Source organism: Mesoplodon densirostris, chromosome 1 (assembly GCF_025265405.1).
Source record: "Mesoplodon densirostris isolate mMesDen1 chromosome 1, mMesDen1 primary haplotype, whole genome shotgun sequence".
NCBI lineage: Eukaryota > Metazoa > Chordata > Mammalia > Artiodactyla > Ziphiidae > Mesoplodon > Mesoplodon densirostris.
The window spans coordinates 43,068,040-43,087,418 of record NC_082661.1 but is presented as its reverse complement, the minus strand read 5'-3'; the positions used below and the strand labels follow the sequence as shown (position 1 = coordinate 43,087,418).

Below are 19,379 nucleotides of genomic sequence, written 5' to 3'. Positions count from 1 at the left end.
AATAGACACCCTGTAGCGTATGTTGACACATTGAAAAGAAAATTACCATACAGATTGTGCAGTCCTCTAAATGTCGAGGACATCACCTCAGTACCACTGAGTACTATTGTCATATCCAAAAAATATGACTTTTTATCTTTTTAAAAATTATACCATTTCTGAAGTTAAAGCTTCTTAGGTCTATCTTCATAACCTCTTTTTATTCATATTTTATTTTGTTCTTAAAAAAAGTGTTATGGATGAAGTTTTATTCATGATATAAATAATTAAAATTGATTGTAATATTATAGTCTGATCCAAAGACTTGAAAGTTGCGATCTCCTGTGAGATAACATCCTTCATTGCAAACCAAGGATGTTTCATACTCCCCACAGAAACACACACACACATCAGATAACTAAAATGTCTTCAATTTACCTCCCACTTTTGTTCTTGTAGGATGTGGGGAGAAAGGACAGGCAGATTTTGAATACAGTAGCCCTGCCTTTTAGTTTATCTGCTGTTGCTAATTAACTTCATAACCCTGAATCTGTCACTTAATCTTTCTCATTTTCTAATCCTCTTTTGTAAAATGGGAGTTCAACTAGATGGTTTCTAGGGTCTTTTAAAATCATACAATTATCTGAGAAGTTATGTCACCTCTCTTGTTCTACTTTGACCTCATTACCAAATGTGAAATAAAAACTTTATGAATTTTATGTTTAGAAATAGAGTTATCTACATTATGCTGGCTATATTACAAAATAAAATTGGTATTATATAGATTCTCATTTTTATGCATTTAAGACTAGCTATAAAATGTGATACAAAGTGTTCACATAGAATTTATTATAATTTATTATTTACCTCATGACTGTCCTATTTTATTATGTGCTTGATCAATGCTGTTGAATTACTACTATTTATTACAACATTAATGATATCATTTTATGGTTAATACTCTTGGCATTTCGTTTTAGGAAAGCTAACTCTGACACTATGCTGACATCAGGGATAAAAAGGGAGATAGCATTTTAGAAGGCAATAGCTATCAAGAAGGTTAGTGCTTATTTAAACACATTGTAGGGAAGTGTCAGGATGTTAAAGATGAAAAATGCAAGACATTGAGTTATGATCTTCCCCAAATAACTCTAAGATCCAAGAGTGTGTGTTTGTGGGGGTGGGGGTCATGATTAGCAATTCTAGCATTTGAATTACTGTGGAAAGGAGCAAAGGAAGCAAAGGAGTAAGGGCAGATGAAGGAGATGGTCATTTTGGACCATAGTTGTTCACTGTCTTCTGCCTTGGGGATAGTCTCTTTTGTTTTGCATTTAAAATTTTTCTTCTCTGTGGCAAAGACACAAGCTTCATCTGAGTTAGAGGTCCTTATTGTAGTGCTGTGGATATAAACAGTTTAGCCCTCTAAAATGGGAAAATATTCAAAGGGGGAAAATAAGGAAATATACAAAGTACAATAAGTTTAGTACAAATTATAGTTTTAAGAGCAGAAAGAGACCCATATTCTGGTAAAGATTTTATAAAGTACTCCACATCAGTAAGCTGAAGTTCTAAATATCAAAAGCAGGAAGGCTCTAACTTTTTGAAAAGAAGTTTTGAATTTGGAATACATGTGTGTTCTAGGTCAAAAAGAAAATGTTAATCAGTGAGGGAATCTCTTGCCTCCAAGCTTATTAAGGAGAGTTTTAGGTCAGTTTTTAGAGGAATTCCCTGGCCTCCTAACTTAAAAAGCAGATGAGTCTACATGCTATACTCCCCATGAACTTCTGGGACAGTGGTCTTCTGAATCAAGCGTGTGTGAGAAAAAACTTGTATATCCATGGAAAATGTCGATTTGTGGTCCCACATCAAAAGATTCTGATCCAATATGTCCGAACCCTAACACTACCATGCTCCATTCTGGGGAGGCAAGAGGGGATACTGTGCCTGTAGGTTTTTAGCCAAGAAAAGTGAAAAGATGTGATTAAAATGTCTAAAATATTTTAAGGGATGTTAATAAGGTAAATATAAGCTTATTTAGTTCATTCCACAGAATAGAATAAGAAGCCTTATTTTGAACAGTTAACAATAATAACTGATAAATTTGTTTTTCTATGTGTGTATATACTTACATATACATACACATATGTGCACACACACATACACACCATACATATAATCTTATTTAATCGTTATGCTAATCTTAATGTTATTATTATTCTTAATTATCAGATGGAAATAGTGAAACTGAAAGAAGTCAGTTGCCTATGATCACATGTGGTAGCATAAAAATTCTAACCCAGGAATGTGTGGTTATGAATCCAGTGCTCAACCTCACTCAGCTAGGGTTATTACCAATGTGATATAGGGTAAATGTTATAAGACTTATGCATAGAGAATGTGCTGGCAGCAAAAAGGAAGAGATTTATAAAATGTTTAAATCACTTGATAAGTAACAGACACTAAAAAAAGTCAGGATTATGAAGGGTAATATCAGCAATAGTGTATATCTTGGGATGGCTGTTGGAACCAGATCACCACCTGGGAGGATAATAGGCCCACCTCATATTGACAATTAATGTATTCCTACAATATGAGAGTGGGACTCTTTGCACACTAAATTTATAACTTGCTGATATTTTTCTTTTTCATCTAGCCATTATAGTACCTATAAGTTAAACTTAATACCTCTAAGTTTATAAGCAGCATTTCATCATCCATTTTAATCTACTTTAAACATTTTATCCTTAAAGCACGAGTTGTAAAACAAAATTGAAAAGAAAAGCAATTATATTTTGGTTAATTTTATTGGCAAATTTTAATAATGAGATAAAATCAGAGCAAGAAAGAATGCAGATACTTTAACTGATTATGAAGTCTAAGAGATTTTAATTTAAAATGAGATTACTTTGGAACAATATTGTGATAAATTTAAGTATGAATTTTTTTTTGTCACTGCAGCTTTTTAGAGGTGCTTAATATTCTATAGGTATCTATTCTACTGAGAATATGTTCAGAAACAATTTGGACTTAGGCATAATATAAGGTGATATAAGCTGATAAGCTAAAAAATCATTTTCAGTGCCTATGGTCTGTATTTCTCTTAAGGGCTTTTCAAAGTAAACTATTATAGAATAATAATCTCAGAAAAATGTTTTTGGTGACCATGTCTTTTAATTGATGCGCTTAATGCAAAGAGCTTTGGGCTACTTTAAGAAAATTCTAGCCCCCAAATAGAAATTTTAAGAAATATCCTTTGAATAAAAAGGCATGATTTTGTTAAAATAAGTTTAAAGCATACAACTCAGGCAGTGGTGGTATGTTCTTCAAGATAGAAGACTGGCTTTGTAAATTCGCAGGTATCATTGATATATTTTTGCCAGTGTTTCTTCTGTACCAACCTTGAACATCTTCTTTAGCTTTTGCTGTGTAAAGAAATTTCAGAGTTTAGACATATCAAAAAAGGTGATTATGTCAATGCTCATGTTTTTGTCCTTATAATAATATAATATATTTTTATCCCTCAAAAACAATGCCCATCAATCTAAGGCTTCAATTAAATCTAGTTTCTAAATTTTTATATTAAACTCTTTAAAGAAGACTTAAAAACAGATTTGGTTTTGTTTGCAACTATTTTACACAATGATTACTTTATGATCCTGACTCTTGATATGCATTTCATTAAGCCATTGATGTCAGTAACAAAACAAATAAAACACAGCCCATATTTTGTTTTTTGTGTTATTTTAATCAATACTCTCTCTGCTGGTTTAATAGGAAGAGAACCCCAAGACCAACTCTTATTACCAGATATTTATAGAATATTTTTTTTGCTATTAGAGAAGCATTACAAAATAAAGCCAGAAGTCAAGTTAATTTATTAGCTTTATTTGTACAGTTATTCCTTTTTAATTCACACTATTAATCTAAGTAGAAAAAATATGTACCTGAGGCATTTTTTTCCTTTTACTAAGATAATTTCATAAAAACATCATCTTTTGGTGGTAGCTTTATTATTCCATCCCTTCATTCTGAATTATTTTATTATTTCCTATAAAAATTCAGAATTCCCTCTCCTGTAAACCCAATAACAGAATATCAAATTCAGTCTGTCATTAAATGTGATGTAGATTTTTACCCCTCTTGTTTGCTTCTCTTTCTCTGCAGGCACTCTATCTGCACTGTGTACATTGAAGTGCTTCCTCCAAATAATCAAAGCCCTCCTCGCTTCCCACAGCTGATGTATAGCCTTGAAGTCAGTGAGGCCATGAGGATCGGCGCTGTTTTATTAAATCTACAGGTATGCTCCTTAGTACACGTATAAAATTCTAGCGACAAAAAAAAAAAAAAAAAAAAAAAAAAAAAAAAAAATTCTAGCGACAACCTTGAAGGCTAATGGGTTTATATCTGTGCATGGCAGGGGAGAAAACCTCACATGTCTGCTTACACTCTAGTGAATGAAAATTCCATCTGGAAAGGAAAGCAGGGATAATATGGATGGAAGGTTTTCACAGCTAATCTATTCTATTGATTGCCACTGTTGAAGAACTAACGTTAGCTGGCAGGGATTAGCTGCAATCATTACAAGAGATAATGAAGGGATTGGAAACATGCACTTGAATATTTTGTACTTTGCATCCAGAGTCTGCAGCTGACTATTATTTTCTGTTTTGGATTCCTTTGCCCCAGCAGGATTTATTTTTGCTGCAGTGTTCTGTATAGAAAATGACTTTAGATTCACCGGCTGATGGTAGGCATTCTAATGCTGAGGCAGACAATTTTATTCTGTGCCTATGGGTAAATCTTGTAATTGCTGTGCCTCAGTTTATTTGTTTCGATGAAGGGGGTAGCTTTAGGTGATATTTCCATTTGCAGCTCCAGATTCATGGGCATATGAGTTACTTGCAGAATCATAGCTTGATTTTCTCAATTTATACATTTCTAACTAAAGCACCTTTGGCCAGAAAATGCTGTATTTTCAACTGAATCTACAGCTTCAAGTTGGGCTACATGTGGTGTTGATAATAACTGTCACTTACCATAAAAATCATAAGGACCATAACATGACATATTATTTTACCTATGGATGTTCAGAGGACAGAGGATTTATCACCTCCTGGTGTTATATGGAAATGGCAGGAGGTGCTGACATGAGAATTCAGGAAGCTGGCCTTGAAGGTTAGGAGAGATTTTAAATGTGATTATTCAGGAAAATCCCAGCATCGATCTTTACCAGCAAATGAGGTGACACGAGGCATCTTGCTCAATGCCATTTGAATACAGACACCCTCTCACTCAAACCCTGATGATATAAAAGTGAAGATTCCATAGAATGTTTGTACTAGAAAGAATGTAAAAAATAATGAAACATATCAACCTCATTATCTAGATGTGGAAAGTGAACCTTACAGAAATTAAATGAGGCCTAACTCAGCTGATTGAATTATCATTATTTCCAAAACAGGGCTCATTCCATTATATCCCACTCATTATCTGAGGCTGCCAAAAATTTGGTTGACATTACCAAATACTTCTTTTTGCCTCTGCTCTCGTATTTATTTTGTTGCTTTTTTCCAGGCAACTAGAGCGAATTTGCTTTTGTTGTTCATTTACTATTAAAAGATGGGAAACAAAATTATAGGAAAGTAGACATATTAGTAATAAGGAAATTTGGGGGATTTTAATGGACAAAATAAAAGAAAAAATCCCTATAGTTTCTTTAGGAGGAAGAAAACATTTAGTTAAATCATGAAAATGATAAAATATGGAAAACCAAATATGAAGACAAGTACCTTTATAGAATAATGAAAATCCTTCTTTACATATATGGGGATTTATTTTGTTTAAACAAGAAGAAAAGAAAAATAAATCTTAGATTTGTAAGTTCAGGCCAAGAAATTTTACATGTTTTACGTTTAAATATTTCTTAAAAATGTGCCTTTGTATAATTTAACTTTCTATGAGTAAGATATAATTTTACCTGTAAGATGGCTCGTTTTGTTTCAATAAATCCCAGAAATATCTAGGTACCATATTATAGGAGAATAATTCTACCTGTGAGTTAAAGATGAAAAGGAGTTGGCGTTTTTCATATCTCAAATATCTCTAGTACAAAATCTGAGAAAATACTTGAAATGACATTTCTATTCACCCTTTGTGCTTCTGGTAGAAGCGAAATAAAGGGTACCAATTACAGTGGCAGTCTCTATTAGAAAGAACTAGGGTGACACCATCAAGGCATTTTTCATAGGCCACCAACCATACACTTTTGCTCGTGATCAACTGAGACTGAATTTAAACTAGTGACCTAAAAGTTGAAAAGCTTCCATCAAATTACTCTTCCAAAGACTTGTAATAACAGAATGCATTAGAGGTACTTCTGGCTACATTCTCTTTTTCACACACGGCACTACCCACTGCTGACTAACAGCTCAGTTTAGAAAGACAAGATTTGTGGGGAAATATATTTTCGAAGATAACAGTGGACTGACTTCAAAATAATCTGTTTTGACTGAGATCAAAGTGGTTTCTTTTCAGAGAATAATCCTTGTTCACCCCCCACTTCCTTCCCCCTTGTAGGTATTTTCCTTTCATTCTATCTAAAAGTTGTTTGGGAGGCTGTGATTTTCCTCAGCCTGTTAAGGCTGTTTTGCCTGGCTGCTGTATTGATGGCATTTAGTGGAGGAAAATGTTACCCAGAACTCTTAATTTTCGAACTTATGCTGATCAGGGTTAGTATTAGGTGGGTTTTTTTTCTTCCGGATTTGGTCAGATCTTGCTCTTAAGCATGCTTATCCTTTGTAATTCTGACCTGCCAGTGAAGCCTGTAAGACTGGTGTGCTGGAGCCAGAGCGGGCACTGAGATCCCAAATAGGACTATGTATTATACCCAAATACAATAAGTCTCAGCTTCTTATTTATCTTTACAAGAGCATTGTTTCCATCCAAGTTACCCTTATAATTTATGGCTCACATTCTCTTTGAGTGTTTGACTCAGCCCTATTACCATTAGAATAATCCTCCTTTCTTACATACAGAACCTTCTTATACCATCACCATCATTCTCATACTCATATGATAATAATAGTTATATAATAACACTTAAGTGTAACTTAATGAGTCAGGCACTATTTGTTTCCTTATTGTCTCGGTAAGCACAGCTAGGTTTATATTATGCACACACACTCACACTCAAAATTTCAACAATTTATAACTGAAAAGTTTATTTCCTACTCACACTGTTATGTCCGTCATGAATCAGTTCCAGCTCTGTTCATCATTTTCACTCAACTTCAGCCTTTATCTGTGGCAGTGTTGTTCTTTTGACAGAGTGAAAAAAGAGGCACAATAAACCATACGCCCTCTCATAATGTTTCTTCCAGAAGTGACACAGGACCCTTCTGCCCACATTTCATCCACCAAACCAAGTCACAAGGCTGCTAGTGGGTTAATCATGTATAATCCTTCCACTAGAGGCAGACACTAATTACATGGTTAAGTCTGATGTCAAGAGCCATGACTGCCTTTCGTACAGCTTTTGCTTTCCAAGTTACTGCAAACAGCAGTTTTGCTAAATGATTCATTACTGCCTAACATCATTTCTCATCCTTACAGCATCCAGTAACAGTTTCCTCACCACCTTCCTCTCTCTTGATGTCACTGCTATTTATTTTTTGGGTGTTTGTTATGGCACACTCCACTTTTAAGTACTAAATTGTGAATCAGTTAAACTAGCTAGGTTTTTGTTGCCAAATTTCACATTTTATGCCCATCACTAGTTGGCAGTGACTGTTACATGCTACAACTCAGACTGATGAAACAGCCTCTGTCTAGAATTTTACTGATCTCTTGACTGAGGGCAATACTTGCTGTGGAAAACAGAACACAACACAACAGAATAAAAAACAAAACCTAGTTATCTTCTGTTACTCAGGAGTGATGCATGTAATATCTATCCAGATATTTTCTCCCCATAGCCAAAGAAATTCACTTGGATACTTCTGAGTTAATAGGTCAAGAATGTATAATCTTCACATAGGCAAATAATTCCACAAGTTCATGGTAAAATTCATTGAGGCAGGGATGTCTTATTTTCCCTAAGAAGGGACTGCCAATATTTTCAAAATATTTATTTTGAACACTAAAATATATAAATAAACAAATAAATATGTATACTTTAACACGCATGTTTTCCCAGTTAATTCTTATAAAAACCCAAAGCAATTGGATCTATTGTTATTATCATCATAACTTTACAAATGCAGAAACTGAGCCACAAAAAGTAAATGGCTCTTTTTCCAAGCTCATTGTGCTAAGAAGTTGTAAAGAAAGGACAAAATCCTAAGCATTATGGTTAAACATTTATGTGCTCACCCACTGTGCCTATGTACTTGAAGTAACCCTGCAAGTTCTCCATTTTCTGTTCTTTATCCTACTCAAGCTGTTAGGGGACAGGTACTCTTTCCACACTGAGGCCACTTTATGGTTTGGCTGATAACCATTGTTCAACATTCAGAAGTCTCCATCTATTAATCACCCTCACCCCTACCACGACTGCAGAGTACTGCCTATTTCACTTTCCGGACAAAGAGAAAATATGTATGCTCCTTAAAATCAGCTTACTGATAAAAAATCTTTTTAGAAATAGTTGATTTGTGCATATTTCATATAGTCCATTCTTAAAGGTGGAAGGTTAAAAGTTAATTGTCCAAATACCAAATCCTGTGCACGTCTGTGGTTTTAAATAACAAACTAAAACATACTTTTAAAAAATTTTGGTTGATTCAGTAGAATTTGACAAATCAGAATGTTTTACAAGTTCTCTTAATTCAACTTATTAATTGTCCTTGTTTTCTACCATAATATTTCTCAATAATTTATTTGCTTTTATTTTTAAGGTTTTGCTTATAAGTTGTGATTACATTATTGAAAGTCAGTTACCTTAACCTGCTAAAAAAGTCATATCTCTTCAACATATGTATAATACATCATGTCATTTGATCATGTTAGAGAGGAAGAAATTTTCTTTTACCATTCCAGTTCCTTCTGGCTGGTCTGAGAATTAAATTGACATGAGACAGATTAATGGGAGGGAATCAAAAAAAATTTTAATAACACATACATGGAAGAGACACAGGAAAACTGAGTAACTCACCAAAATAGCTGAAGCCCTCATCTTAAATACCATCTTCAACTAGTGACAAAAGAAAATGTTAGGGGTAGTGGTTTGAGACTTCAAAGAGGAGGAAGGCAATATACATGGATATGGAAGAGCAAATGTTTGGTAAACAAATGTTTGCTGGATGAAGCAGAGACAATGGGACACAGAGAGGAATTTTAACACACTTTGCTATGTTCGTCCCTGTCTACACACCTACTTCATACTGTAGTTATTGATGGGGGTAGCTTCCATCCTGGAACAGGTTCTCTATCTACATTCTTTTAGGGAGTTAGAGGGAAGGCCAAAGGCTCTTCCTGAGTTTTTTGGGCCTTAAAATTAATCAACCTAAATTAATACTCATGCCAAAGAGACACACTCTGGAGTGACAAATTTTGCTCCCCTATAGCCATCACCCTGACTCTAATAAATAGGCCAATATTATTAGATATTATTATCTTCGTTATCTGGCAAATGAGGAAACTGCAACTCAGAGACAGCAAGATTTGTGAGCCAGAGTAGTTTTTTTCTGTTTTAGCTCTATCTATTCTATCACAATATTGTGGGTTAGGCTATAGAAAAACTATTAAATTTTATTTTTTTCCTATTTTTTAGGAGGTGGATATGTTTTATATTACATTAGTTCTGTGTTTTCTGAAGGTTAATTTTATGGTGTTATATGAGGGTAAAAGATACTAAAGGTTGAGAGAAGATATGATTTAGTATAATGGTCTCAGGAAGAAGTAGTTAAAGGAAAAAGTAATTGACTGTTATTATCCTTTCTAACATAGAGGATATAGAATAGAATTTAGATTAAAACCTGGATAAAGCACATTTGAGGGAAAAAAAATTAAATTCCCAGATTCTACTTCAAAGAATTCTTGGTTCTTGGTAGAATACTCTCCAAGGGTAGCCCCAGAAGTCTTGGAAAACTTCACCATAGAAGTAGATGAGGATACATTTTTTGGTGCTCCAGTGTTTAGTAACTCAGTGTTTCTCCTAGTCTTAGACTAAGAGAAGAAAATCCATAAGAAAGAAAGGGAGATTGACATCCAGTTCTCTAATTGAATGGCTGATTAGACTTGAGTCAGTGCATTTACAAGGGAAAGGGCATTGTACAGAGATGTCACAATGGAGTGGGCAGTCAGCAAGAGTTCATGAACTACTCCCTTGAAGACTTTTTCCAGCATTGTAGGTAAGGTGGATCCTGCCTAGGTCCACAGATCTCAGAGTTGAGGCTTTTAAGTGTAAATAAAAACTAAGGGGACTGCAACATGTGGAGAAAAAAGCCATGTACACCAAGTTATACAGCAAGAAGCCACCAAATATGCATTCTGTAGAAGATATGGAAGAAATTCTCAAGGTATGACCAATTCCTAAGATGGCTGCTTGGGGCCATGTCCCTTAACAGTGGAGTCTGTTGGCACCAGTACACAATAATTTGGTGCAATCCAATACAGGCGATTCTTTTATTTCCTTCTCTAACCTTTCTATTCCCTCATCAGAGTGATATTAAAAGGAAGAAAAATGAATGAGTGAGAGAAGATCACATTCTCCTCACTCCAAGTCCCCAGAAACATAATTTGTTTTAAAATAAAGAGGAATGCATCATACAAATAAAAATGAGACAGTTTTGCTAAGTAAGAGTTATAGATTTAATTGAGACATTATTGATGAAGTCAGCTACACACCAAAAATGGAGGTGATCAATGCAATAGCCTGATAGCATCCTGGAAGAAATAAAACCAGTTAATTTGTTACCCAAAAGTTGAGATTCTTTATTTGTTCTGAGTATAAGGATTATGCAAGTCTTAACTTTTACACCTACAATGAAAGAACAGGGGAAAAAAATATTTAGGAGATATCATGGAGGTGCAAACCTGTAGCATTTGGCATTTAAAACAATCAGCTCTGGACCTGCCTCATTCCATTCCTAGATTCCTAGTTGTGATACTCTCCTGCATTACTAGTTGAGCAAAATGATAAAGTGTATTATTTTCAAGGCCTTGACATTGCTTCTAACATGGCTTATTCAAGGTGGAAAACCTAGTTTCTTTCATGCTTCTACAAATAATCAAAATATCCATTTATCAGCAGTAAGCTTATGACTGACTATAGAGAACAAATCTTAGTTATGAACAAGTTTGAATCAAATGATCCATTCACCTGTTGCTGGTAAGATCATACCAAAGGAAAGTTCAACTACACTTTGAAAAATGGATAACAAACATATATATGGGAAATGGAGTAAAGATAAGATCCTCTTTGCACACATCGTGTTCCTGTAAGGGTGAAGGATTGGGATTAGAGGAAAATAAGTGTTGGCAATTGTTCCTTGATTTAAAACGTCTTTCTCCTTGCCCTCTTTTTTTTTTTTTTTTGCTACCAATTCTCTATTTTATTGACACATGGACATATTTCTGAAAATGAGCAGTGGTAGAAAAATAAATGACTTGAAGTGATGACAGTGTTTGTTTTTTTCAAAAATAAAGAACAGATATAGTAGAGCACAGATTGACAAACTATAGCCTCTGGGCAAAGTGGCCTGTTTGTATGCCTGGTAAACTGAGAATGGTTTTTATATTTTTAAAAGTTTGTTAATAAAATATAAACAAATAAAAATGAAACAAGAAAACAAAAGAATAAAGAATAATATGAAGAGACCACAGGTGGCCTACAGGCATTTTAATGACTTAAGGGAAAAAAAAGGTTTCTGACCCTGGTAATACACAATTGAGTATCATTCAAAAACAAAACAAGCAAACAAATTAACAAAAAGTCCATTATGTTTAAATAAAGTATAAAAAATAAAAAAAAATGTAAAAAATATTTTGCACCCCTAAGACTTAGTGTTAGTTTAGTATATTAAATTGAAATAAAGGATCATTTATTTAAACTGTGTCAAAATTCTCTGTTATCTGCTCTGGGTCTCATATTAGCTAGTTGAAAACAGAAGCAACATTAGTTATTAAGGTATAGTTCATATATATAAGTACATATATTAGGTCAATACATATTTATTAAATAAAATAACAAGGACTAACTTATCCTTTGGTATAATCAAAAAACAGAATTTTAAGAGCTTGGGAAACAGAGGGGAGGTTGTTGTCTTTTGAGTAGGGAAGCAAAGATTAAATGAGATAGCATGTAAGCATGTGAATTGCATAACTCAGTACCTAAAATGAAAAAGAAAAAAAGTTCTTAACTAATAGTATTTTTATTCCTATTCTCCAAGAAGAATGAACATTGCCATTTTTGTTTTTCAATTAACTCATACTAAGATTTAAGATTTAAGATTGTAAAAGTGAGCAAGAAGGTACTGAGCACTTGGAATAATGGATAGAAAAGTGAAATATCAAATGTAGAGGAATGGATATGTTACCAAACTTGTCACCTGCACAGGTGCTGGGGGTCCTAGCCCAGCTGAGACCCCTTGTCTTGCCAGGGAGGTTCTTTTTCTGATCAGATTGGCATAGCCAATAAAGAAAACAAAGCTGAGACTGGAACAGCACAAGCTTTATTCAATGGCCAAAGAATGGAGAAGGGGGAACTTAGTTTGCAAATCAATTTCTCAAGCCAATTAGAGCAGAGACACCATATATATAGGAGGGTCGAGGTAAAAGGTAGGGAAATGGAAAGAGTGGGAGGAATATTCATGACTTATCCAAGAACAGGGTTGTGGTTTGGAACTGGAGCTGAGGCAATACTCCTTTTAAGTCCTTGTATGGGCTCTTGCAGTCATTGTCATGGCAATTGTCTACTGTCATGGCGCTGATGAGTGTGTCATTTACCATGCTAATATATTACAATGAGCATAAAATGAGACACAAAGTCTACTGAAAGTCAAGTCTTCTACCATTTGGGTCCTAGCTGATTCTAAGCAGTTCTTACTTTGCTCTTTGCAGCTTCCTCCTGAAACTTAGATAAGAGCAATTGGTTTCCATTCAAGGGAGGGGCAGGGGTATGATTCTGGGGCAACAGCTTTGGTAACAGATACAATCCATAGAATATATTCACCTACTTTATGATTTTACTAGTTCCTCCATTGAGAAGGAATGATCACTTGTGTTTGAGAACAAAGTGAAACTTAGAAAGCCCAAGAGATAGATGGCTAAGACATCAATATTAATAATAACAGCATCAACGTCTACTTTTAACTGAGTGCTACTATCAGGCAGGAACTACACCAAGCACTTGAAAGCTTCCTCATCTTTTATACTCCCAACAAAGCAGTAACTTTTCTAATGTCAAACAGAACCCTGTTGCCGAGTGGGGATTCCATCTCTTCTGATATAGAGGCTATATACTATTATTCATTATTCTATTCTGCCTTTCCTAGAGATTGAAGTTCATTTATTTCTTTCAGTTGTACTCAGACTTACAAACAATCCCTTTAATAGCAGAGTAGATCTACCCAAAAGGCTAATCATTCTTTTCTTTCTAAGGTGTGCTTGATCAGCCTTGATTTTATTTTCTTCTCTGTGCTTCTTGATTCTTTACAAAAGTGAAGGAAAATATTATACATGTAATGTCCATTGACACTGGGAAAACTTGATTTAACCACTGCTTTAAACTTCTGGTTCCACTTATCAGTGAGCTGACTGGCTCTGGCAGCTTGAACCACTTTTCCTGGCTTCTCCTTCCTGAAGACTGCAAAACAGGTAAAACAGCTCAGACACAAATAGTAGGAAAACAGTAGAAAGTGGTGTGAAGCAGACCAAAAAGTAAGATGTTGCCACCTCTGATCATCTGAGAAAAAAACATACATTTTACTAATGAAACTACTTGGGTATAAGTGTAAGATGGTGCTTTGGTCAGCTTGCAACATGCATTTTCTTTTCATCTTTATCCATTTTTCTCATTTTTAAAATAGTTTCAAAAAGCTGTAGAATTTAAACTGTATGCTTCAAAGAATTAGTATTTTTCATCCTGAAGGAAAATTCGTGCAGCTTTGATCTCACTACAGAATTGATCCATTTCTAGAACAGTATGAATGAAATGCAAGCCATCCCTCTTCATTAACAGGTCCTGTAACAGGTGCTAATTTGTTTCTCTGATATCTTTGAAACGTTTAGAAGTTTTGAGAGTTTTTTTCTTCTTTTTTTCCTTTTATTGATGAATATTTCTTGTAAAATAGGATATATTTTTCCCTTGAAGATGATGCAGGAGTTTATTATTCATGAATGTTTTGCAGCCAAATGTGCATGAATCATAAGCCCTGTGCTGTAGATTTTGCAGTGTCATTTATATCATGGGGATCACTTTGGATACATTTTCTGGAGGTTTGCTCTTCTGTCATCTAAGAAGCTTTTCTTTGAACACTGATGTGTTACTATATAGATTAACACTGGAGATTGTACTGAAAGATGGCTATTTCCTCTTCAATTTCATAATATATGACTTATTCTATTTAGTAGGTTGCTCTGATTTTGCTAAGTGTGAGGAATAAAAAGCTCATTCATTTTCCCTATATTTTTATTTCATATAGTAGAAAAAACATTTTTTTCATCTTCCCTTGTTTTAGATTTCAGATGGGTCTTTCATCATTAACATTATCTCAAAAGAATAATGCCATAGAAGTTGAAATACTTTGAACACTGATATTGTTTACCTGATTCCAAAGTATAATTTATAGTTTATATGGAGGATAGCATACATAAATAGATAGGAGATAGTTAATTTATATTTTAGAGAGATAGAGAGAGATGTCTCAATGCCAAGCAACCACTTTTTGCAAAAATTAAATCTGATTTCTAGTGTAAATTTTCTCCTTTAAAGCAGATGTTCTGATATGTTTAAGTTTCAAAAAAAAAGTTTGATGTCCTTGACACTATGGTATGTCTATTATCTAGGGAAGATTTTTCATTTCTAGGCATTCAAAGCTGCCAAAAGTGAGGAAAATGCATTTTTTATGTATTCTCTATTCACATATGTATCTTCCTCTTCCCAAGGCATAACTTAACCTCGTGTAAATCTTCCATAGACAACAATATGCTCATAGGCATGAAGCCAGAGAAGTGTCAGAAGGAGAATCCTAGGTCTGATATATTTAAATAGCTATTTTCTAAATCATTTTTTCTTTGATTCTTCCTTGCTTAAGAAAGAAATAAACATGATAAAAAAATGTGAGATTTTGCCCCAGAAGAGATTAGGTTATGACTTAAATTTATATTTTCAGTGGAGTTAGACTTCTTTCTCTGACTTACACTCTAACAAGAAGTAGGGTACGTAGGAAACGCGTAAAAATTATCTTATTTTCTGCTCAAAGAGGACTGGTATCTTATAAAACTTGTTATGGTGCAAGAAATAAAGTCATATTCTCAAGTTCTTTTGAAAGTAATTAAGTACCTAAAATAAATTAATAAGATGAAATAGTCTTTTCTGATATCACTGAGCTTCATTAAGCAGAGGTGCTGTGGATGGTGGGACAGGTGGACACAGGTGATGATCTGTGGCTTGTATTCAGCCTGGAGGCAAAGATTCACGGGCAAGGAGAACAGCTTTAGTTGGGTACCTCTCCTGCTCCGTATTTTCATCAAACACTTAGATGAAGACTTTTACAGCCTTTCATCACCCCATCTACCAACCTCTTTGCACCTGTATTCCTACGTTTTGTTTTTAATCCTGTAATTAAAAATGAACACTCCTTCTTCCTACCTAAACTGTTTCCTTCACTTGCATCCTATATCAATGCTTCTAAAGCCTCTGTAATGAAAGATGCATTTAAATAAATTATTTAAAAAATGAAAAAAAATACAAATAGCAAAGAATACAGCCTTTTTTTAAAAAAAAAAAATTAGATTCAACAGATAGTAAATCACCTGGGCAAATCACTTAAAACTTTTCTAAACTACTCTAAATTTTACTCTGGAGAAATTTATTCTACCTTTTTTGTTTCATCATGATCCCCAGTAAGCGCTTTGCAGAATGACACTGCTCCATGGACCATGCTTTGAGTAAGACCGGCTACAGTTTGCAAGGCCCAGTGCAAAATAAAAACACAGCATCTTTTAAGTGTGTGTCCTTTGTGCTGACCTGAAAGCACTCCACTAGATCATGTCCATTGCTCAAGGATATTGCTCAAGAATCATCCTTTTACCTTGGTGCATCGTAAGAGTCTCTTACTCTATCTGATCATTTTCACTAACATGAAAATCTGATACAGTATCTCCCAATTAAAGACAAAGCAACAACAAAAAATGTCCTTGATAAACCACTCTAGCCACTTACCCATTTCTGTGTTTCCCTTCCCTGCAGAAACTTCTCAAATATGGTATCCATACTTGCCTGGAGAAACTCGTCATCATTTTCTCTCTATTCTCTCTTGACCCCATTATAATCGGAATTTTAATAACACCAATCCATTGATATGGCGCTTTTTGTGGTCTCAATGCTCATTCCATTGTCAAATCAATTCTTCATCTTACTCTATCCATCAATAAGATGTGATAGAGTTAATAATTCCTTTCTTATTTAAAAACTTATTTATTTGACTTCCAGTACATCAGTCTCCTGGGATTTTTCCCCACCTTCCCTGGCTGCTGTATCCCAGTCTATTTTGATAGTTCCTCTTCATTACCCTGACTCTTAAAAGTTGAAATGCCTCAGGGCTCAAACTTCTAACCTCCTCTTTTCCTATTTATAGTCACACCTAAGGTTATCTCATCTGTTCTAATGGGTTTAAATTGTTATATGCTCATAAATTCTAATTCATATCTCCAGCTTAGCTCACTGCTCTAAAACTCTAGACCCATGTCCAACTATGATATATATATATATAGATAGATAGATATAGATAGATAGATAGATAGATAGATATAGATAGATATAGATAGATAGATATAGATAGATATATGATATTAAATAAGAATCTCTCTTAGATTGAGTTTCCAGAGAAGCAGACTTTGAGATAAAGATTCAGTTGTAGGATGTTTATTGGTTTGGAATTAACTCCTGTGGAAAGGAGAGGAAGAAAGAAGAATTAGGTTTAGGGAGAAATTGAGCTTCAACGAAGTCCCAATAAAGGCTTCCACTGACCCCCCTGGAAAGCTCTAGAGTTGATATTGGCCTTTATATAAAGGTAGGCCTTTTATATACTTGCATTAGTCAGGTACAGGTTGCCTCAGAAAGCAACCTGACCTTGGGCAAGGAAGCTTTCTTCAGAAAAGGCATTGTTGGAAAACAATATAAAAAAAGAATGTGTGTGTATATATATGTATGTGTGTGTATGTGTGTGTGTGTATCTATATATCTGAATCACTTTGCTATACTGCAGAAATTAACACAACATTGTAAATCAACTCTACTTCAATTAAATAGAAGAAGAAGAAAAGGTATTCTCTGAATAGGACTGATAACTGAAGCTTCTCAGTAGGCAACATTTCCAACATATAGGGGAATAATTTCTTTTTTCTTTGAAGGGAGATTTGAGAGGCATAGCATACTGTTATCACAGCATCTCAAAATTAATGTATTCTCTACTCAACACCTGGTTCTTCCCCCTAATTCCAAGAAAACAGCTGGTCCTCTTTCATTTTTCCTTCTCAGTAAATTGCAACCTCAGTTGTCCAAAATCTCAGGCCAAAACCCTTCAAGTCATCTCTGACTTTTCTCTTTCTCCATAGCCCTCTCTTATTTCCAGTCAATCCCAAAATATCTCCAGAGTTTCACCGTTGTTTTCACTCTTAACTGGTTTCTTCCTGATACTAGCCACCATCAACTTCTGCCTAGATTATTGCAATAGATTTCTACTGGACTTTAAGCTCACCCCTCTCTGGTCTATTACTCACACAGCAGACAGAATAATTGTTTGAAAAATTACCTAAAATAGCTTCACTTCTTTGCGACCATCATCCAATGGATTCCCAAATGACCCAGGATAAAAAATGATGTCCCTGTAACACCTACCTGACCTGAAATCCTACTTCTCATCCTCTCAAGCAATTCTATTCCGGTCTCATTGACCTCCTTGCACACTGCCTGACTCCTGCCACAGGGCCCATTCACTTACTGTTTCCACTGTCTGAAGTTCTCTTTTCCCAGACATTCACATTCTTCCCTTCCTGTATGTTTTTGCTTGATTCCCCCTTAGCAAAATGGTCTTACTTGACCACCTTACAGAAAATAACAATAACCATCTCCCTGTGCTTCATATCCACTTTACCCCATTTGCTTTCACTCTATGTGCACTCTTATTTATTATGTCAACTGTGTCAAATATTATATTAGGTCCACAGTGACAGACTCTGTTTTATTCACTGTTGTATCCTCAGTAACTAGAACAGTGCTTGGAATATATACTATGTAATCAATGAAAGTGTGGAATGTCAGGTGGATCTGATTTCAAGAAAGGCTAGAACCAAGGTTTCAGACAAGTGTCATCAGTCTCTGGTAGTTTTGCCCCTCTTTGTATTGCTTAACTCTGTGTAGACTTTATTTTCAGGCAGTCTGTAATTAGGGCATAGAGATGATAAAAAAAATCTTATTCTTGATTAAATCTGAAATGAGGACTTGGGGTAATGCAGCCTCAAGATGAGGTAAAGGGGAATAAATGGATAAAGAGTTTTCTGAAAGAAAAGATACTGAAGTAATGAAATGCAATATACATCCCCTAGAAATTCCAAAAACATTAAAACATAATTTTTTTAAAAAACCTGCTTGAATATATTTAGAAATGGAAGGACAAATTTCAAGAAGATTCATTTTAGCATTTCCTCCAGAGATTTTTTTGCTGGTTCCAATAATTTTATGCCTTTATGATTGGTTTACTGCTATGCTTTTCTAAACTAAGATGTGAGTGGCAGAGTAATGCAGAATTAACCAGCCCAAGATTTTAAGGCTGCCAAAACTGAGAAACACTGGCTTAGAGGAATATGGTCACCAAAGCAGTAAAGTAGAATATGAGATCTTTATCTTTAATGGAATTTAATGGACAACCATAAAACCATTGAGTGCAGTAATAAAGCCATATTTTGGAGAGCTGGGCAAGAGATATTTCAAATTGATCTTTTTTTCCCCTATTTACAGCTATATTTCTAATCTTTACTCTTATTTCTATCATGTCTTTTCTTAAAGCCATGGAGGACTTTCTAGTTTTCTAGGTAACAGTCAACTGATACTCCTTGGTGTCTTTTAATCGTACTTTATAGAAATGGTGAAGGCCTACATTCATCAACAGCTTCTTATAGACAATTTTTAAACAATAGTTTATAACTTTAGTAGAAAGTGATTTTCATTTACTTCATGC

General features: G+C 34.6%; 1 protein-coding gene across 17 annotated transcripts in view; it reads left to right on the top strand.

Moving 5' to 3' along the window:
- Positions 1-19,379, top strand: part of PCDH15 (protocadherin related 15) — a 729,696-nt gene that overhangs the window by 438,591 nt on the left and 271,726 nt on the right. For 16 of the 17 annotated variants that reach the window (XM_060118371.1, XM_060118174.1, XM_060118091.1 and 13 more), the window contains one exon: positions 4,144-4,276. The exons of the other annotated variant lie outside the window; for it this stretch is intronic. In XM_060118371.1, the coding sequence (XP_059974354.1) occupies positions 4,144-4,276 (133 nt within the window). The remainder of the gene's footprint in view (positions 1-4,143; positions 4,277-19,379) is intronic. 17 annotated transcript variants of the gene reach the window in all.